The 22593-nt window shown below is 36.0% G+C and overlaps 1 protein-coding gene and 1 non-coding gene across 4 annotated transcripts; both read right to left on the bottom strand.

Moving 5' to 3' along the window:
• Positions 1–235: 235 nt before the first annotated feature.
• TRNAV-UAC (transfer RNA valine (anticodon UAC)) lies at positions 236–308 on the bottom strand. Its single transcript has one exon. It is a non-coding gene; the product is annotated as a tRNA-Val (tRNA).
• A 3162-nt stretch (positions 309–3470) lies between these two features.
• On the bottom strand, positions 3471–19525 carry LOC104899511 (phosphatidylinositol/phosphatidylcholine transfer protein SFH9). 3 transcript variants are annotated; one of them, XM_010686709.4, is made up of 16 exons: positions 19219–19525; positions 18788–18820; positions 18384–18687; positions 12792–12891; positions 11189–11455; positions 11019–11096; positions 10566–10667; positions 10413–10462; positions 10212–10305; positions 10017–10106; positions 9840–9926; positions 9320–9401; positions 5739–6145; positions 5580–5654; positions 3930–4083; positions 3471–3842 (listed from the first exon to the last, which is right to left on the bottom strand). In XM_010686709.4, the coding sequence occupies exons 2-15, from the start codon at positions 18792–18794 to the stop codon at positions 4027–4029; spliced, it is 1800 nt and encodes a 599-aa protein (XP_010685011.2). In that variant the 5' UTR covers positions 18795–18820; positions 19219–19525; the 3' UTR covers positions 3471–3842; positions 3930–4026. The 3 variants fall into 3 exon arrangements, with proteins under 3 accessions (XP_010685011.2, XP_010685012.2, XP_057252098.1); XM_010686710.4 differs by having other exon boundaries at positions 18384–18684; XM_057396115.1 differs by lacking the exon at positions 19219–19525 and adding an exon at positions 19037–19137.
• Positions 19526–22593: the final 3068 nt, after the last annotated feature.

Below are 22593 nucleotides of genomic sequence, written 5' to 3'. Positions count from 1 at the left end.
AAAAAGTATTACAAGTAAAAAAAGTGTTGCAAGTATGTAAAAAAAATTACGGTACTATTTTACAAAAATGGTTTATAATTAAGATATTGATTGACAGAAATCCTTCACTCTTTTTTTTTTTTTTTTTTTACAGAAATCCTTTAATTCAAAAAATATAAAAAAAGAGAGCAGCATATAGCACATCGAACCGAATTATTAAATGAACTTCATTCTGGGTGCCAAAAATACTGAATTGTGTTGCTGCCCAGGATCGAACTGGGGACCTTCAGTGTGTAAGACTGACGTGATAACCACTACACCACAGCAACCTTGTTGGATGATTATTAGCAACCTTATTACATAACTATTTTATTAACCTCGTTTTTCTTGGTCTTGTTAATATAAATATTATTTCCGCAACTGCATGCATGCAAATATTGGCCGAGTTTTGTCATGAATGTTCCACATACGACTAATAAGATATTGAAGGAGTCTATTAAAAGGAAGAGAATTATTATTAGAATATACATTAATCTTAAAACCTTATATAGATCATCCTAATTCCTAGAAGTGGGCATGGGAGGGTCAGCACGCGGGCCGGGCCGGGCCGATCCACTACATGGCTGTGAGCCTGTCACGGTCAACAAATTTTATTTCAAGCCCGCACCGGCACGAGCCCGCGTTAATGGCATGCGGGCCGAACATCCCTTTCCTTTATTTTTTAGCCTAAAACTGTCAAAAATTCAAAAAAACAACATAAAACACGGGTCAGGCCCGCATGAGGGACGAGCCCGGTCTGCGGGTCGTGGACAAAATCCGGAAATTTCAAGCCCGGCACGACCCGTCATTTTTCCAAGCTCGCGGGCCGAGCTCGTGAACAAACTCAGCCTGGCCCATACCTAGGTCTACTAATTCCAACATAATACGCGATCATCCCATGCCAATCATATCACTTTTGATCCGACCCGGATGATAAGCTTAAAATAATCGGGTCGAACTTAACAATAGAAAACACTTGGAGTTTTCGTAGTAAAAAGAGAATTTTGGATCACTTTTAGAGTTTTTGACTAATCAAAAACTTTATGGGGATGTTTGTTAAAGAGAGATTTTTTTATGTAGAGCTTTGGGGTGGAAACTCTCAAAATGAAAAAGCTCCTCTTTGAGCTTTTTCTTTAAAGAATTAGGTAAGAGGATGTGTGAATGGCTTTTTTAACCATAATTATAATACTAAAATATCAGTTAATATGTCCATAAATGTCATATACAAACAAAGGGTAATAAGCTTTTAGCAATCAGCTAAGTTTTACCCAGCACATTTATGTGAAAAGTTAGTCAAATCTACTGTCAAATCTGCTAAACAAAAAGATAAAACTCTATCTAACTCTAAATTCTAACCACTCAACTCCAAACTCTAATTGCTAAATAGCAACTTCAGTCCTTCACGTTCAGTCACAACAAATCCAAATATCCGATAGAATGATGTTGGAGACCAGCACGCCCAAAAATTAATGTCCAATGAGAGACCATTTCACCAAAAGAACAAAAAGATGTCCAATGAAAGAAAGACCAGCAAGATCCTATAATATGTAGAATATTATGCAATGTATTGTCCGGTAGTAATTTTTTAATATAATATTATATATCATAGATTATCATAATTTGATTACATGATATGATAGATATTGTTTTGAAATAAATAAATAAAATTTATGGACTTTCTCGTAAAAGCTTAGTTGATTTCAACATCTTTAACCGCTAATAAATTCAAAACTAAATGAAATGCTTTTGCGTTATTTCTTTTCCTTCCTCTCTTTAAAATTTTCCTCTGCATAAAACCCTAAAACCTCCGCCACAAATATTCAACCCCAGAGGGGCTCGACTGTCCCGTGAGCCACCTTGGCTCCTCACGATGATAGTCGAGCCCTCCGTAAACCCCTGTTTTTTTTTTTTTCAGTTTAGTTTCTTTATGATTTGGTTGTTAGTACCGATGTCCTTCCGCTGAGGCCCGCCGCCATTGGTATCTTCTCCCCCCCGATTCGTCGTCCTCCCTCCACCATCCCCTGTTCGTCGTCCCCTTCCTTCAACCCTGTTCGTTTGTCGTCCCCTTCCCCGCTTCCATAGCGCCAGTTAATTCACCTCCCCGCTCCGCCGTTTCGTCGTTTACAGTGAATAGGTTTAATTATCCTTTCCCCGTTCCCCGGTTCTCGAGGTGTTTAGGTCCTAGGTTCCCCTTGCCCGCTCCCTTGTTCTAATTTCGATGTGATTAGTTCTTAGTCCCCCTTCCGCGTACCCTGTTCTAGGTTCAAGTTTAGTCTTAGGATTCCCTTCCCCGTTCCCCGCTTGTGTTAGTAGTTGTTAGGTTGGTTAGTTCGCCAAGGAAGCAATAATTAGGTAAGTGAAGGTTATGTGTGGTTTGAAGGTAGTGTATTGTTGTTTTAGGCATGTGTTTTATAATTCGGGTGGTCGCTTGATTAGTTTGTTTAGTTTACGTTCTCTGTTCTAGCCTAAGTTTAGGTTTATCTAGATCCAATTACACGTCCTATTGTGAGTATGGTTATGCTTGTGCTTGTTAGTAAAGTTAGGTGGGCAATAAAAGGTTCTTCAGTTCGGAGAGGAGGTTCTCAATCTAAATATATTGTGGTTCGATCTTCTAGTTAACATATTGCAAGGTTGGATCTCCGCATCTGTAGTATAGGTGAATTACTTCATCAAAATTCGCCCCAAGTTGTCGTAATGACTTCTGGAGTCATCACACTCCAAAAACTACATCTTGTGGGAGCCCTCCAATTTAATTTGGGACAAGTTTCGACCTCCACGCATTTTGAGTTTTAGTCATGCCGAAGGGTCAGAAGTCACCAAAAGGACATGACTTCTTTGTTACTTCCATCAGTAGAATCCCATGAAGCTATTTCTGTTGAAGAACCTTGGGGTTTATCGTCTAGCAGGCATCAATGTCTGCTAGCTAAGACGTGGCAATCTATTTCGGAAGATTGTCTAGGTTTCGTCTATCAACAGGCTCCTTCTCATATCAGGTCTTCTTCAACAAGACATACAACCCAACCCCACCTACCATCACTTATGACAAATTTACTTTGGACTAGACATATAATAGTTTGTTTTTATTTCATAGCGTATGTACGAACAAATGAAACTCCTTTAGGTTTCATTTCCAGTGTTTTATGTTTGGTTGTATTAGATTTAGGTTGTACTTCATTTTTTTTAATTAATGCAAGTTTTCTCGTTGTGAAAAAAACCACTAATAAATTCGCTAATAACCCAGCTGTTTTAACAAATTCTTATGGTAATATGTAAAACCCAGTGCTCAAGTATACGTACTAACGTACATCAGCACATTGTGGGGCCTGCACGCGCTCCACAAACCATGTGTGCCAAGTGCCATCAATATGCCAACGACTTATAGATGAGAGTGTACGTCACACGCCAGCTCCTGTCGTCGCTGGCTATATGATAAAATTGCACATAAAACACTATTATAAAAATTTAGAGATTTTATAGAGAAATGAATCTGAAAATGCAAGAAATTTACTATAATAATGTTAAAAGGGAATGAGGGCCAAAGTTATTCTCAATCCCTTGCCAGATCTTATAGGCTTTCCCTTTCTAATACAAAAATAGGCCATATCTATTGTTACATCATTATGTTATTCTCAAGTTCTTTGGTGAAAACAGTATTTATGTATCGTTCCCTCAAAAACTAACCTAAAATCTCTATTTTTGAAATTTGTATGGCCGAGCTATTCACACAAAGCAAAATCTAGTTAGCTATTCACACATAATACTGTGAAATGACTGCACTGTACCGGAGTTCACTCCTAGCAGTCGAAGCAATAAAGTAAAAAGACCTGCAAGAAAATTAAAACATAGAAATAAAAGTTATTCAGAGAGGGAAGAGGAGGACAAGTAGCGGCAAAGGGCACAAGTAAACTTACCAGCTGCAAGAATTTGCAACCCTCAGTCAGCAAAACCTTTGTTGAGAGAAGTGACACTCGTTGATAAAGAACTACACAATACTATTTTAACATCATCTTATCTACTTTCTGAAAGAGCAGGCCTGTAACGTCTTCTCCAACAGGTTGTTTGTCCCTGTAACGAAGAACTCTGATCTCAGTATACGGAGATTTCAAGCATACATCTTACTTTGGATCACGAAAAACATTATAGCTACACATAAAATGAACATAAAAAGAACTGTTTTAAGTTCAAATACTCTCTAAAAACCAGTAGATAGTGTACAAACATGGGGCGGTACTAAACAACGTTTCAAGCAGCTGTATCTAAAGAGATGCATGAATAAGAAAAGCCATACAGCCACATACACTTGCATCTTCTGATTTCACTTTATAAGAACTGCCCAAGATGCAAATGGTCTGTAGCTATGTTTACACAAGAAAAGTTACTTGTTCATCTCACATCATCTGTGCTGTTCTTGCCGTTTCCAGTTAGCAATGGCCATTCTCTTCTAGGCACTGTTAGGTATTAAAGAACGTACGGATTTCAGCAAATAACTGCACCTGACTCTGCATTCTACCAAAATTGCCTCACTTCTAAAGATTTTGTTGTAACTATTAATCTATACCTAGCATTTATAAACAACTATCCAAGATGACACATGTCATCTTCTGAATAAACTATTCATTTCCTTTTATGTCTTATTTTAAAATAACACCAACAAATTTCAATTCAATTCTTTTGGAATTCCCTACTAATTCAATAATAACAATAAAAGTTGTATTTTTCAGTTACATTTTGTTTTCTCATTGATAGTTTTAATCCCCAGTATTTGATAGAAAAACTAGTTTTTAGGCCCGGGCTATGTCCCGGGTAAGAAAAAAATTCATTTATTAGTATAATACTTTATGATAATAACATTAAATACAACTTAGTCTATTGGTTAAAACTTTAGTATATGTACTTGAGGTCTCGGGATCAAACCCTATACTATGCAATTTCTTAATTTTTTTATTGTACATGGATTACATGAACTAAAACTCCCTAGGGAGAGAGCGCCACGTGGCACAGTTTCTTGTTTTCGCACGCCTTTTAATATATTTGTATAGATATGTTAAAAAACTCATTCTATTAGCAGCATTTGGTATACCTCAACTTAAATTAAAACTGTATTTTTTATGAAAAATGACATATCCCTAAGAGGCTAAACGTGGAAAGATTAAGTAACAACTAAGTGTTAATAACACAGATTGACATGTTATTTTTGTCATATTCATATGGACTATAGAGATGATTAATTGCCAAAAAACACAAAACAGAAACCTAGACAATTAATTACGAATTTATGACACTTGATAAATAGTATGGCATCTTCAATAGGGATCTTTCTATTTTGCACTTGACCAAAATTCAAAACTTACTCAACTAAATGTGCCACTAAGGAAACTACTACTCTAATTAAATTCAATAGGGCCTATCAATTGTCGAATGTGAATTTCATATCCCTTTTCCTTTTTGCGTGTGACAACGATAATAAATATTTAAAAAAAATGTTGATAAATTATAAATGAGGTACAGTATGGAATACATGTAGATCTCGGTTTAACTTATTCCAAAAGATGAAGTCTTACATGCATGTTGCTTTCCTTAAGACTTTCCAGTGACGCAGCCAGCTCTACTTGCTTTGATGCTGTTGCAAACAGAGCCTGTTCCAAAGGCAAAAAAGAGGTGTTAACTTCTTAATAGCTCAACAAATACATCTCAGCAGGTAGACTTATAGTACTCTTTACCTTCTTTGTCTTCTGCAAGTCTTGCTCTATGGCTTTAATTCTATTCAGTGACTCAACGATAGTATCTTCCTTATCTGGAGGGATTCTTGAAGGTTTATTTATAAGATCTGTAACCAACTGCTCTAAATGCTGGAGCCTTTGCCAGCAAGGATTAAGCATAGAGTCATCAATCTTCTGAGCAACAATAGGACCCTTCAAGCCTTCTGACAGGCTCGTTGTGAAGTCAACAGGCTCTCGCTGAAGCTTCGGCTGCTTTTCTTCTGGTCTAAGCACCCACAGTTTTCCTAAGGACCGAAATAAAATATGCAGGCATGCAAAAAATTTGCATACGAATTCAGCTGGTGAACTTCTCACATGGGAAATGACTGTCAAAGGCGTAGCTTCTACGCTCCTTTCAAAAGTATGATCTGTCCAAAACTTCCAAATTAGCTGTGCAAAATTCTCCAATCAATATAAGTAAATTAACAATGAGCTTAACCACGGTTAAGGACATAAGCGGCATAACTATCAAAGCTCAATTGTCAAGCAGGTAAGTTACTTTCAATCTGTGTCAATGACAAATGCAGCTGATCATGATTTAACAAAACTGAACAGATCATCAGAGATGCTAAGTAGGTAGTAAATGTGGGTTTCATAATCATCATAACTTTCAAGAACGCACTTCGGGACAGGAAGTTACTCTCAATCTGAGTGAGTGAGTTTACAAGACTTATCCCGTCCAGCTAATCATGGACTGACCAAAACATAAGAAAAGCTAGATACAGAAGTAGAGAAAGTGTTTTCAAGGGCCCAGCTAAACCACAAGAAATGCTGGAAACCCATATTGGATAAGAAGTATGGAAATTATTCTCAATTAAGTTCATAACTAGTCCTCCCCAGTGAAAAATCCCCACTCACCTATAAAGCTAGGGACTGAGGACAGGACAGATAGCTCCATGTCAGTTTATGTGATGTGAGTCTCACTTCGGACCCCAAGTTATAAGACTAAAGGTGAAAGGAAAAGGTATATTAGTGCAAAAAAAAAATTTAGAAGTAACTCATTAGTTTTTTCCATCTTGAAAAGAAGAAAAAAAAAGATAGTTTGAACCGAATAGGTATTTCTAGAACTTACTGGAAGCCTTTTCGATTGAGCTTCATAGGGCTAACAGGATTCTCTCTAAACCAGAGTCAATTTGGCACCTCAGAGGAAATGCTAGGATATGCCTCCCAAGTCTGTAAAGATTTCTGTCATAATTCACTATACCTTCCCTAGGTCAAGCATATACTTGGTATAACTGTTGGTACTGGAGATAAGTCTGAATTCTAAGGAGACCCTTGAAATGGGAGAGGTTTTACTCTTACTTTTTCTGTACCATCTCCCTACACAGCAATATGCTCCAATTGCTTGCTAGATTGATTTCGTTTCATAGTGAAATTTCCATCTCCAAGAAGGTCCTTAGATTGGAGTTGGAAGGGCTCACAAATTCGCTGTCGCAAGTATTTGAAGCAGTTTGAAATTGGTGAGCTTGATAAGGGAAAGTGATGTTTTCTCGTAGCTCTTTACAAGAGCACCTCGAAACAAACATATACTTCCTATTTACCATAATCCAATGAGATTTGGAAACCTAAGGTCAAAGAAAATCAGGCATTTCCTGAGGACGACATGATTGGATTACTTGGATTAAGACCTCATTAGGGTTTGTCCTCTAATGTATCATCTTGCATCTATGTTAGTGCATATGGTTCGTCCTCTAATGTATCATCGTGCATCTATGGTCTAGCTTTCATTTCATGGCACAACTTTTAAAAAGATTTCAATAATGGGGATCAGAATGTCACTCAGAAGTCAGACCCTCCTGGAGCTAAAATCTCCAGTATGCAAATAATGGGATGAATAAAAGGAAGAAATGTCCAGGATGTTCAGAAGCAGAGTATCTAATCAAGATCAAATGATGACAGCCATACCATCATTTTTGGTAAACATCTATACAAAGAGCTTTGTACCCCATTTTTCCTATCATATCCCACATCCTGAAAATTCTAGTCTACCACAAGGGTTGAGCTTAAATGTTTCTGTGGGGTTGGTATGGTCAAAAAGTACGAAGATCTTTGGTTGTACAAGTTCTAGCTGTCAGTCTTTGTGGGATAATGTTGTATTGCTAGCATCTTTATGGAGTCATATCATGTTTGTGCTCCGAATATATGTGATTCACGTTCCGTGTCATCTGCAATCCATTTAATACCTCTCTAAAAAGGATACCTGGTCCTCTGCTAATGTGCCTGTTAGCTTTATCAATAAATATCTTTATCACAAGGGAGAAAAAGTTGATTGGACTTTAACTTTGGAAAACTTTTACACTTTGATTGGACAACAAGATAGAAGGGAAAGGAAGGGGAAGGAAAGAGGAGGAAGGGGAGGGGAAAGGTGGAGCTCCATTTTCCCTGCAGATCTATCCAATTTTGGAGTGGTGTTGTTTATTAAAAAAAAAAAAAAAGGGGGGGGGGGGGGGGGGGGTTATCCCTCCCTCCCCTTCCTTCTCCCAACCCCTTATCCAAACAAGGGAACTCATCCCCTCTCTCCCCATTCCCTCCTTTTATCTCCATTCCATCTTATAAAAACAAAGTTTATATGTATTGTAAAAGAAATTCTTTCACTCAAGTGTAATGGATTATGGATATGCTCCCGCCCAACCCCTCAATTGGTTTTTCTAGGGAATACTTCTGAGTAGAGGTGGCCAATGGGTGGGCCAGGTTGGGAATACCAGACACGAGACCACACAATAAGACATGCAGGTGTGCCATCAAAAAAGAAAAGAACGAAAATGTGGGTGTGCCAGATTGCTGGCCGGGTTGGGAATTGGATTGGTCCAAAAAAATTACTTCCTCTGCTCTAAATTGCAACATAACTCTATAGGCATATTTTTTAAGAAACCCATGTGAAGGAGGAAGATAAAGAAAATAGGATCCATGTCATGAGAGTGAGAGATAGATAGAGAGAGAGACAGAAAATATTAGCAAATAAGGAAATGTTTGGAATTAATATGAAACATTGTAACTGAGGGAAATGTTGCAATTAAAAAAACAGATGAAGTATTCAAATAAAATATTGGGTCAAGGATAACCAGGTTAACTGGACAAAATCAACATGGGCCAGGTTGAAGCGAGTTGGTAGAGTAGAAGCTCAACCCCAACCCATCCACTAGGTTGATCGGGGTGTGTTGGACTGAGACCGGGCCTGACCCAGGTGGCTCAAATCCTGAGCTGGGTAGGGTGGGCTAGGGTCAACCAAGACCAGTTGCCACCTCTACTAAGATAAAAGTCTGCTAATATAAGTGATGTGACCTGCAAGCTACAAAATCGCCAAGACAAATTAATTGACATATTCATACATAATATTTCCTCATTGCCTGTACCCTGTACAAGGGCTTTGTCGCTTTGACTGTTTGACATACAGAGTTGATAGGCAAAGCTGAATCGTGATACAGAGAAAAATGCAGAGCAGAAGCTTTGCTTAATTACTCATATAGAAGTATACTACCGAATAATCCTACTTAAAATAATCATCCCAGTATATAGAAGTGAAAAGAGGAAAGATCTTATACTTGTATTAGTCTCTTCAACTCCGGCGTCAGTGCTCACCACTTCTACTGGGTTGCCAATGCTCGAAGATTCACCCACTCTTACCTGAGGAAGGTTAAGATAAGAGACAAATGAATATGTATTTTCAGATATGTGTACAAACCTTCAAGAATAGCATAGCTCTATGTCATCTAGTAGCAAAAGCATTCATATTGGTGTGAGAAGAGCATGTGCTTTTTGCACACTTCAGATAATTATTAAATTTGATGACCAATCAGAAAACTGCATAAATAATTTCATTGCATGTCTAACCATGTAAATGCAAGATTAGTAACTAGGTTAGATGTTGCATCGTATCACACTGACCCAGGATATCCCATTGGTAACCAACTCGTTACATATCAATTGCAGAAATAATTGAAAACTCATATCAAATCAGAATGATAAGCAACTATATTGTAAAAGCCATCCATTAGCAGGAACAACCCCTTCCTCGAGATTAGGTGAGGAATGAGAGAATTGACCAAGACTTGAAAAAATTACTTTGTCGTCCACTAATGCTGCACCACTAGGAATCTCGCCATCTAAGTCAGGACCCACATCAGCAAAAGCCATGTCATTTCGCATAGCCTGCGTGAGCAACATCCATTAACTTAAAATATTGCTACAAAATTTTGAAACAAAGTAGGTTCATGACGTTAATAATAATTTGCACAATACCTTACGAGCAAGTAACTTAGATTTAAGATCTTCACAATCAGAAGAGCTTGTGGTTCTCTTCAAATACATAATTTCTTGAGCATGCACCAGCTGCAAACATTGACATGGTCATCCACTTTCCACTTTAAAACTTTTGAGTCCAACAACAAAGACGAAAAGAAATTCCCAGTGATAATCCAAGGGAAAGTATCTTACTTTCGTTATTTCTGGATCATTCCAGGGTCCCTTCTGATATCTAAGACACCCACCAGGGCAAGAGCAAGTTCCACCCATAAAATTAGGCAATTGGCTGCAGAAAGATGGCGCAGATATCAGCTTCTGAAACCAGAGACTGACAATTGCTTTATTTTGACCAAGCAAGAAAAAGTGCAGCAATAGAATGAAAGAAAATCCCACCTGGAATCTACAGATTCCATCAACTTGCTGTGAAATTTGTTGCCCAAAACCTGCCAATTAAGACATATTAAGAGTGCCATGTAACACAAAATAACAGATTAAAAAAAAACTTCACAATCTCTAAAGGTTGTATATATGCAGAGTAGAACATACATGTATCTTTGAGGCAGTCTTGGCATCAATAAAGCTTTTCACAGTATTCCATATCATCTTGAATCCAGCACCGGCATTTATGATAAACATTTGATGCAGAGTCTGCAGATATTTTGAGGGTAGGGTAGACAAGATGAGCATATGTCCAATTGTCCATACCATTTAGATTGGTACAAAATAAATACTTCCTCCTTTCCTAAATAAGTGTTGCATTCACTTTCCTTGATCATTAATATCTTTGATTGCGCACAAGTAAAAATTATAAAAATAGTTGATATTTTAAAAGTACATATATTGAGATTAATCTAGCAAAATCTCACTTGACTATTTTTTCCTTTATACAATTACGAGAAAATAGAGTCGAATTTAGTTGATGCATAGTGTCAATGTACTCAAGGTAACACTCATTTAAGAACGGGGGAAGTATATGCCTAAAGAAATGAAGCAACCTACCTCGGGGTAATTGTCACCATCAACTTTTTGAATGTTCTTTATAAGATCAAGAGCAACTTTACCAAAGCTCATCCAATTCTACAAAAATCGAAGAGCTAATAAGAACTCAGAAAATGAAATTTTGCTTGCATGAATCATGCTAGAAGACTTTTTTCACATATCATCCATACCACCCCATGCACGTCCAATATTGTAGTTGAAGAATCAATATGTCTCTTGGCAGCAATGGAACAAGCTGGAAATTTCTCAGCAAAAGCCTTTTCAAATCCTTGTACATGATATCTTAAAAAGCGCTCTACTGTAGTCACGGTCATAAGCTTGCTAATTTCAATCTTGCCAACTCGTTCTATATAAAGAGGTCGTCCTTCCCTATCTACACCATGATAACCATGAGGATAATATCGCTGTACTTCTTCGAATTCATCATAATAAAAATCCTACAGAAATAAGCAAAATGAAGCTTTGTAAAATATACAGCATAGAGAAAAGACGTCGCATAGCCCAAAAAGTAACAATTTTTTTGTCGTCGAATTTTAATGAAGTCAATGATTCACTATTCTTCATTTTGTAACTGATAATGACGAAAAATAAGTGCCTAGCTAGAATTTACAGAATTCAATGCTTAATTATTGTAGAACATCAGATCAAGGGTCAACTACAAACAATAATTTTGTTGTTTCCAGAGTAAGATTGCGTACAACCGAACCCCTTGTACCCATCCAGAGCAGGGGACTCGTTGGAGGCATAGGGGTGTAACTCTGACATAACGTTCATGATACACATAGGACACCCAATATCATTTCTAATGCTCGTATCAGTGCAAGAAGGGAATTACTAAAAACAGTTTTGCTTGAAAGAAATTGCCAAAAAAGAGAAGACACAAGCCACAATATACAAGGGAAATATACAGTTGCAGCAAGTCAAGATACAGGTAGCTGCTTGCCTATCTATTTCAAACAAAAGCATTTACAAAAATATTAGAATGCCAGAATAACTAAGCAGCCCCGTGAATGGTCCTTCAATCTGCACATCCAGAAAAATATTCTCATGTCCAGTTTGTGCAGTTTCAACTAGCTCATCAACACAAGTCTCATAAATTATAGCGACAACCCTCCAATAAGACTTTGTCCAATCATTCTTACCAATTACATCAGCCTGCAGCCTGAAGCGCAACGTATCCCCAATATGTCTCAACAATGCACTGACAATTCTTTAAAACTTCAGCACAAAATTTTCTACAAATGCATGTTTATACTTCACCTATATGGGATTTCTAAAGAGCAAGGAATTCCACAGATATTAGTCAAGTATGCATGGATTGGTGACTTTCAACAGAAGGTGGAATAAGTTAGTCATGTAAAAGCCACGCATCCAGGAACCTTGATTATGAGACACATTTTTATAACTTGCTGTTGCATTGCATATGTCAGGGAAGTAATGATGATTAAGACAGGGATACTAAAACAGTTACTGTGACTGAATGATAAGCATCTCTCTTCAGTAAAATAGCAGAAAAGTTGGAGGGTTAGTACCAAATATATATAGCAGGTGGTAGCTAATAACTAAAGTATTCTTGCGATTGTGCTTGTAAAACAAGACAACAGAAGCGTAGCACAAAGTTCAGCAAATACACTCCTCGAAAGAATCTTCTAAAAACACAATTCTCATCTTTGGAACTACAATTGAGGGGTTAACTTTTGTCAACAAGAACTTAATGGTTAATTTTCTCTTTCTCTGGTGTTAAAACATGCCTGCTGTTGACGACATTATTACCTGTATAATAGTATCAACTCCATTTTCTTTCCTCCATTTGATCATTTCTTCCCACATATGGACAGTTTTATCAAGGTCAAACTTCCTTGCTTTCAAAAATCTGCGCAAAGTTGACACATCTTGTTCAGGAAAATATCACAAGTAACAATTGAATTTCAAGTTAAACTAATGGGATTTAAAGAGTGTAACTGAAGAACTAATTATTAAGGGGAGAGATAAGTCATCGTACTTCCATTCTTTTCACATTCCGTCTGTTGACTGTCATTATATTCTTGATAATTGAAAATCATATTTCGTGAACAGAAAAGCATCACAAGCCAATTGATAATTATAACAATAATCAGCTCACGACTAATTGACTATAAGTTCATTCAATGCAGATGGGTTTATGTAGTGTACAGCTTAGCTTTAGAATAGCTACTCCCAATGCTCTGTGGAGCTAAACCAAATACTCTACAAGTTAGAAAACATGGTTGAGTTCTGGCAAAACCACCAGACGTATAAGTTACCAAAAAGGTATTTTCTCTTTTCAACTAGGGAAATAAAAACCATTAATATGAGCCATGTGGGAAGAACTAATCTCTAAATAAGAACCGATTAAAGGAAGCATTCACGATCGCTGGTCTCAATTTTAATCATCTAAATCACTGGCCTGGTTAACTGCAATGCCATAGTTTAAGCTAGGTTTGTATGACTTCAAAAATTTAGAAAAAAAAAAAAGGTTACATAAAAAGAAAACAGGAACAGATCAACACTCTCCCTTCCCTCTTCTAGGAATCAAATAAACACAGCAAGAATATAACAGAAAACTAGACCAGAATTACAGTAGAAGTTGTAATGATAAATTCAGAGTAAATCTACCAATTACAACTCTCTCTCCAAGGTGTTTTCTCTCTCACAATATTTTAGAATGATTCCCTGCTATCCTTTCCACAATTATTTGTATCCCTCTTACAACTTCTTACACAAGTAAACCTCAATAACTAACTGACAGAAATATCAGAAGATATTCCAATTGCTCATAAAACTATGAAATGGCATATTGTTGTTTCCCCTTTTGCCCCTTCTCACATAAGTAATTAGAGGTCTAGTAGTCTAGTAGCCTTATTTTGATTCCTTGCAAGTCGCACCCTCATCATGTCTATTTCCATCACTAATATACTCCCAGTTCCACTTACTATAGTCTCTTAATTGTAACCTGATTTCTGCAATTCATATTCATAAGATATTTGTTCAAGGGAGCACATTGCTTGCAGAGGGTGAATGATCAATAGCCTACAAGAACTTTACTACACTACAGCTGAAGGAAGCTGCAAAATGCTACCCAATGAGTGATTACCCCTAGCACGTTCCTCGCCATTCCCTTAAGATTGCAGAATATTGTGCTGAGTCCTGACATTGCCAGTTGCCAATACCTAACTCTTCAGCTTTCCATGTCCCGCTTGCATATCCAGCTATCTTGCATATCCAACTATCTATGAATCCAGGGTTCTCTTTAGGCAACTACTCCCTCCGTCCCAAAATATAGTTCCCATTTTCCTTTTTTCACGGTAATTTATGCAAGTAGAATCTAAGAGAGATATAAGATTTTTTCTTTATTTAAATAAATGTTGTATGGGAAAAGATGATTTTAGGAGAGAGAATGGAGAATAATTGGTAAAGAGCATTATTGTAACATTTTGGTTGAGTAAACAAAGGAAAAAAAAACAAAATTCAAGGAGCAAATAAATGATGGGACACGGTTTTTCTAGAAAAATTACGGAAAAATGTAGAACTATATATGGAAATGGGAACTATATTTTGGGACACCCAAAATATAAATGGGAATTATATTTTGGGACGGAGGGAGTATTAAATTGCCTAGACAGTAAGAGGAATCATAATTCATTCCATTTCTAGATTTTTTTCCCAGGCTGTAAACTGAATAGTCTAAAAAATCATGAACATATTTTGAATTCACGCCATTGCCCTATATTAACCATACCCATAGCACGGTAGCACAAATAATCTCCTGGCTAACTCTCGCATTAATTGAAACCAGGATTGCCAAAATTCATTCACCAGTGACTGATTTCCAAAATGGATCCACCAACCCAAATTATGGATACCCATAAGTCAACATTATGATCAAGAGCAAATTAAGCCAATTTAATAGTGATGAGCCATTTTAGAAAAACTTAAGCACAAAAAGATATAGGCTCAGTAATATCATAAGTAATCTATAAATAGCTTAAACAAAGGAATCATGACTTCCCTCAACAATTCATTTGTAATTGACTAACAACTATTAGGTAGCATTCTACAACCCATGACGAATTCCTGGGCAATATTGTTTCCATTTTAATTTTCTAAATTCTAAACATTAAAATGTCAACAAGACCAACAACTGTAATAGATAATGACTTAAAAAAGTGAGTGATCTTCCAATCACGTACTAAACAAGCTTTCTTAAAAGTGATTTCCCCACTCACTTAAACAGTAATGAAGTAGTATTCAGTTTAATACTTTTGACATACATAGAAGAAGCAGTTCATTTTGGTTGTTTACAAGAATTAAAGCAACAAGTGTTCAAAGTTGTTGCAATAGTTCTCTAGAAAAAGCAAGACAAAAGATAAGTGACTCAAACTAATAGATACCAAAGATCTGTTTGAAACCTTAGACAAATTGCTTTATACTCCTCTCTAAAGTTCCATTTATTCTCATGTTCCTTTCAAAAAGTCACTTGTAACAGCTTGGTGTATATCAGATAAGTTTCGGGTCTCTCCAACTCATACAGGGGTTGGGAGTTCACTTAATCATCATCTTTAATAAAACCAAGTCCACAGCGAGTATTATTACCCATAAATGAATTTAAGTATTCATTCACTACTTTTATCCAAAAAGTAGAATCATGGGAATTCATAGTCTCACTAAAAGTTTTAGGATTTTCCTATACACTATAGCAAAAAGAAACTCCCTTGATCCCTCATCCAAGTCAACACGAAATTTGGAACCAAAAGTCTTCACTTTTCTAATTCAAACCAACCCGTTCATTCATCCGCGCAACCAGGTCCGAGGGCATTATTAAGAAACTGAAGAAAATTGAACTCGACTCGTCCGCTGAGACCCAACCTAAGACCATTATCAAAACTAATGGAATTTGAAGTTACAAATTACCCGACCAGAAGATCAAAACAGGCAAACCTAAATCCTGGGAACCAACCTTAAGTTTGCCCCAAAATAACTTCATTTCGTCTGGACACTTGTGCCCTTCTTTGATTGGTCTCTCTAGTATAATCATATGCTTAAACATATATCATACTCCATATATACACTAAGAACACATTTAACTACAAAGGTACCAATAACAAGAATGTCAAAGCTTTGATCCTAAAAGGAGTTGGCTATCCTCTAAGCGTCACCAAAGATCCTTCCTCTATTCATTCTATCTAGTGTCATATGCTCCTGAAAACCCATTTTCTTCATACTATTGTTAGCTCTCTCCACCCAAATCATCTTTAGGCTTCTACTAAAACCCCCAATGCACATTCTGGTCAATGGCGAAATTACTCTTACACAATGAAACTAAATCTAAGCCACTACATATCAACGAGCTGTAGAACTCAAAGTCATTCTTGTACAGCAGAGTTGTCAAAATTAGGACTAATGATCAACTGAAAATCATTATTCTTTCCATAGGTTGCTTTTTGAGGATTACTCCATCTACTGAAACTAGTCAAAGGAAAGAGCACATGCTTGACAAAGCAACAAGATGGACATAATTTTGAGAATCCACCTAGAGATAAAATTGACATATATAAGAACTTGCTGAAAGTCTCCCAAAACCATCTTTAAGACTATGAGCCTCCTTTATTTTTGTTGCGTATCCAAACATTATATTTTGGCTCTAGCCCTTCTTAGATAGGTGACAATTCCTTGGGGGTCTTTTATTACTTTTCCTTCACTTTTTTAACCTTTACTACAGCATATGAAAGCAAACTTCCTTTGAAGTTTTGGTGAAGGGCACTCCTTAAGGGTCTTAAGGGGGTGTTCAAAGTTTATCTTACTAAATCTAGAAAGTAGCCTACTATGTTGGAGCAACCTAAAACATAAAAAAAAACGCTTATATTCGGAACAATGGGAGTTTTATTATCTCTGTTTTTGCTTGGGAAAGGTTGAAAACAAAAAATATTTTCTTAAGGGGCTTTTGGCTCAAATCATTGCAATCAAATGGTATGACAATGAGAATCCCACGGGTATAGAATAGAATTTCATAACGTGGTGCTGGAGGGGGAGGTATGGGGATCTCAATCTATGAGGGTGTGTGGATCAAAAACCTCTGTGTATGAGATTGAATACACAAGTTACCTTAATCAAATAACTTTTACATTTTTAATTGTATCACATCCTTTCCATTCCATTTCAAAACCTTCACCCCTATAATAATGCTTCAAAGAATAGCTAGAAACTAGAAAGTATTAAGATAACCCTTCAAGCACTCTTTGTGGCAAACATTAGCCATTAAACCGAGCATGTCCTTTGGAATCCATATGAGGCCCAATCTGGAGGAGATAATAAGAAGTTGCTTGGACTACAACTTGACAAAAAAAGTATAGTTCAAATCTTCCATGTATCATCACAATAGCTAAGCCTGCGTAGTATATATTGGAGACCTTTCCAATGATTTCTCTCTACACACAACGATATGGGAGGATGCATGTAAAGGCCATGCTCTCCTCACCTTAAAACACATTATTTTAGGATAAATAAGCTACATAATTTAAGTACACTGAAGTATGAATAGCTAAAGTTCAGGGCTAATAAATGAGATAACTCCAGTTCAGGCTCAAAACCAATCAGGGCTAATAACATATGATAAATTAACTTCAAGTCTTCAAGGCTTAGTTAAACAAGTTAAGTTCAGATAAATTATGTCTAGGGCTAATAATTCAGATAAGATAAGTTCGGGAAAATTTAGGTGAAGATAACACACCATAAGTTGCCAGCTAAGAAGATATATATTAATGAAGCTTTCTCAATGAAAAATGCTACTAAGATCCAAGGGTTTATTGCACACCTTAATTACATTATATAGCAAGATAACAATAATGAGTGGATTTTCGCATGCATTGCAGATCGAGAGTGCACATGTTTTGTGAACTCCTTACAACAAACATCTAGAGCACCATAGAGAGACAAGAACATCGAAAAGCAAAACCAAAGTCCTTGTGACACATCTTTTCATATCTAGTTAGCTCCAAGATAGATTCCAAGTTAATTATCAATTTCAGAAAAGTACTTTGGCAACCTCAGAGCATTCTCCATATTGTGACAGATAAAGCTCACCACCATTATAACTCATGTTACGATCTTTGTACAATTTCAAATAACATGGGAAACACCTTGCAAAAACAATCCAATTTACAAACAGAAGGCCAATGTGAAATTTCGATCATATGCCAAGATCATGATAACACTAAATACCTTAATTATCAAATTTCGTTCAGCTAGAAGTTTTTGCATCAGAATTCACATCTCACCAAAAACTTAAAAAAAAAATAGATACTTAACTAATAACTGAATTATAAGTACTTCAACAGACGCATTACTCACCTAAGCATGGTATGATAATCATCAAGATGATGTGGAAGCATACCCCTTTCCACCAAAATCAAACGGAAGGCATCAACTGCTTCTTCCTCCTTCTCATCCCTAACATCATCAATGGCGATCGCGGCGAACTTACAATCAGCAATTCGCTTGCCTCTTTTCTTGAGGCCATGCGCCAATTTCGTTGAAGCATTCACCGCTTTCTTCTTCAAACTCTTGATCCTTGTTTTTCTTATTGGACCATCATCAGAAACTTCAATTTCCGATTTCCTTGTTCTCTCTTCTTCTCGGATCAAAATACTTTCTTCTAAATTCGACAATAAACAAACAAAAACATGTCAAAATCAATGCAAAAAATAATCAAAAAATTCGATTATGATCTCCAAATTCAGCTAATGCGACAGTACCTTGCATTGCTGAATTTCCTGTTGATTAAATATCTGCAATCAAGAAACAAAAAAATTTGTGATTCAGAAAATTAATAAACATGTAGAAAAGTGAGTATATCAAACAGATCTAAGCAAGATTTAGCTTTACTTCAATCCTAAGTGATCTGATTTTTATTTAATTTAATAATTAAATAAATAAATAAAAGCGTGAAAACAATTTACACATCAATAAACAGAAAAAAAAAAAAGGAATCCGAATAAAAGTACATTGAAAAGAAAGAAACGAAAAGATCGCAGAGTGTAAACTTTTTTCTCTCTCCTCTGACTAAAAACACGAACGGTAAAACCGATGCGAATCAGATGAAACGAAGATTAAGAATTGAATACGACGAGACAAAACCGAAAAAAAATAAAAATCGCATTAATTGTTAAAGAAGGTGAAAAAAAACCTGAGAATGATGCTGCATTCATTAATGGAGCTCAAACATCATTATCATCTTCAGCTGAAAAAACGCAATGTTTTCTCTCTCTAGTTTCTCTCTCTACTGTGAGATGAGATGTCGGCTGAAGGAGAGAGAAAGAGGAGAGAGAGAGAAAGAGGAGTGAGAGAGTGAAAAATATGTGTGTGTGTGTTTGAGGGTGTCGTTGTCGAAGAGAAGAGAGAGGAGAGAGAATTTGCCAGAAACGGAAAGGCTCCGTCACGGTCGCGGAGAGAGAAGGGGTCTCCGTCAATCAAATCTGTGCTTTTTTTTTTTTTGAAAGAAAAAAAAGGAATTTCATTAATATTTCGCCAAACGGCACTTACAAGTTATTTCTGAAAAACATAAAATTCTAATAGAAATACATATCACCCTAGAAATGTAAACATCGCAGATTTGACTTAATTTTGCCTTAAAAAAAATCTTCATCTGAAGCAATGCAATCTGTGAGTTCGCTCTGGTTCGGCATACGATCTGCAGATGCGGAAATTTTGGGATGAACGTACTCCAATAGTCTTCCATAATTTTACAGAAGTTGTGAAACCCTAATTCTTCAGGTTGAATCTCGAACTTCAACCAATGAGAATAATTTCTCATACCTAAAAACCAAAGAACCATACTCACAACTCCCATAGGGGAGAAGGAGATTTCCAAAACAGAAACTAAAAACCCCATAAAAGGGTTTGAGAAAATCTCATAAAGAGATACTAATTTATTGAACAAAACAAGAAAATGAACTAAAAACTGAAAATAAAAGGGAAAAAGGGGCTTACCATGGATGAAAACATCCATGGCAGCCCCCTAATTGATGAATAAGGAGTAAGGGAGGCTAGGGTTTTAGAGAGAGAAAAGGAGAGGGGGGGATCAAATCTGTGCTTCGTTTCGTAGGTTTCTTGATATTTGCTTTTTTTTTTATATATTTGTTTGCTCCCTCTAGTTTTAGTCCTTTACTAGTGTGGAGTTTTATTAAAATCAAATTAACGGCGGCTGTATGTACGAGTACTTTTTTTTTTTTTGTATATGAATAGGAATTTTTTGGGGAGGTGGTGTGGTGTACGTAAAAGCTAACAAAAAGAATGAAGACATGTAATTGGGGCCTAGGTCGAGTAAAGCTTAGCTTACTAATAAAGGTTGGGGTAGCTTGGGTATTCTAAATTCCTAATTGCGGTTATGAGATTAAATTTGATTAAGATTTTTTGAGATTTAGAAGTCTCAATTTAATATAGATTATTTTAACTTATATTAACTTCAGATCGGGTTCGTATCGTATTATCAGGTCGTATCAGGGATTACCAGCCCTAATTAAAATGGATGTCAATTGATTTAGTTGGTTAAAGTTTTGAGTGTTGATACTTAAGACTTATGATTAAATTTCGTCTATTTTATTTTGCCATTGTGGTTCTCTTTACTCCAAAAGTTTAATTTAGAACTAGTTCTTTATCGCATTTTATTTGCCACCTTTTGAGCAAAACCACCTAAGGTTTTTTATTTTAATTTTACCACCTCAAGTAACAAACTTGCTAAAAATTCACCTCCTTAATTTGCTCTTAGCTTGATTTTTCGACCAAGTGAGGCTTGCTCAGTAGAATAGAGAAAGCCTATATATGAAATCTCAAAATTGGGAGTTCAATTCTCATTAGAGGCACTTTTGTAGAAGAGATCCTTTTAACCCTCCTTGCCATTTCAAAATGTTTTGCTAGCCAACACAAGCCGGATTAACTTGAAAGCGATTGTGATACGACCCGGTAAAGCCCTTCACGTTACCTACCCAAAAAAAGTAAGCTCACATGAAAATTTTTACATTTCATCTCTTTTTCCACCATTTCTCTTCCCTATTTGTCTCTATAAATTAAATTTCATCCCACCTTTTTACCTAATATTTTCCTTGTTTTTTATGTTCTTTATTTCCTCCTTAAAACCCTAGCTTTCAAAAGAATTGCTTTTAGTGGTTGCTTTTATTTTTATCAGTAGTAAATTCAAATGTTCTTTCATTTTGCAAATTTAGTAGTTTGTAAGTATTTATTACATTTACCAATTCTCTGTAAGAGACTTGTTTTCTCCAATCCATTAGTAGGTGATTTATCTCTTAAAATTTTTGTTCTAATTACCTGATCAAATATATGTTTGCTTATCGTATCCTTATGGCTTTGCAACGGATATCAATTTATGAATAGTTACTAAGAAATTCAATAAATCTCCACTTCAAGAGAGTAATGTGGGATCGTGATTCGTGAAACCACCTTATAAAAGGTTACATCAAGAGATAATCTGATGCATACAAAAGTATTTAACAGTATTTTTTTAAAAGTGTGACTTATTTTACTATATATATATATAATGTGAGAATCAATTACCACATCTATTAGAGAATAAGTTTCCATTAAAGTATTTGTTATCTTCACCAGAATTGTTATTAATGTATCTATATATAGAGAGTAAATAGTTTACTTGATTGTTTATGCTATGGTTGACATTCCTTTTGGGTCAAGTGACTAATAATGATGGTAGATGATTACAAAAAATCTTGGTTGATGAACAAATGCGAAAATATTGAGAATATTTTAATTGCATCGCTTATATCAAATATTATTATGCCCGTGATATAAATGAGAAGATGAAATATATGGTATTTTAATTAGCGAGGCTTTAAGGTTTTGTTTAACCTTTTTTACAAGATAATTCATTTAACCATTGTTAATTAAACCTACTTGATAAAGTATAAGTGAAGACTTAAAGTAACAAGTGCCATGTAACATGTTAGAAATTGGCAACCTGGGTTTGGCTCATTTTTAGTAAGAGTTTTACCTAGAGGCACAAAATTTAGGGATCGTTTGGTTCATTATTTCTCGATTCTCATAAACGGAATTAATTAACGATTTCCTTTTTTTTTGTTTGGTTCAACTCCTCATCGATTCACTATTTTTTCATTTATCGACTTGAGCCAAACACTTAATGAAAGTAACCATTTTTGTTAACATTTTCCTCCGATATTTGAAACCATTCCTTTCGATTACATATTTGAAACTAAACGACCCCTTAGATCCTACCAAGTCAAAGTTTCGGGAGTAGAGATCTATTTACCTTCTCTCTCCTTCAGTTAACATTTTCCTCCACTATTTGAAGCCATTCCTTTCGATTACATATTTTGAAACCAAACGACCCCTTAGATCCTACCAAGTCAAAGTTTCGGAAGTAGAGATTTATTTACCTTCTCTCTCCTTCCAAATATTAGCTCGTAAATACTGAATTGAAATTTCCAACCCTCATTGAACTAACCTATTATACTATTTATTTAGGTTCATATCAAATTGTCAAGTTAGACTTGCACCAAAAAAAAATTGTCAA

Source organism: Beta vulgaris, chromosome 7, assembly GCF_026745355.1.
Source record: "Beta vulgaris subsp. vulgaris cultivar EL10 chromosome 7, EL10.2, whole genome shotgun sequence".
Lineage (NCBI taxonomy): Eukaryota > Viridiplantae > Streptophyta > Magnoliopsida > Caryophyllales > Amaranthaceae > Beta > Beta vulgaris.
Note: the sequence above shows the minus strand (reverse complement) of the source record. Positions and strands in the feature narration are given on the sequence as shown.

Coding starts and splice junctions, on each gene's coding strand:
- LOC104899511 (XM_010686709.4), bottom strand. Junction 11,097..11,188: donor TATTGGACGTGCATGGGGTG/GTATGGATGATA, acceptor CGATTTTTGTAG/AATTGGATGAGCTTTGGTAA. Junction 10,463..10,565: donor AGACTGCCTCAAAGATACAT/GTATGTTCTACT, acceptor CTTAATTGGCAG/GTTTTGGGCAACAAATTTCA.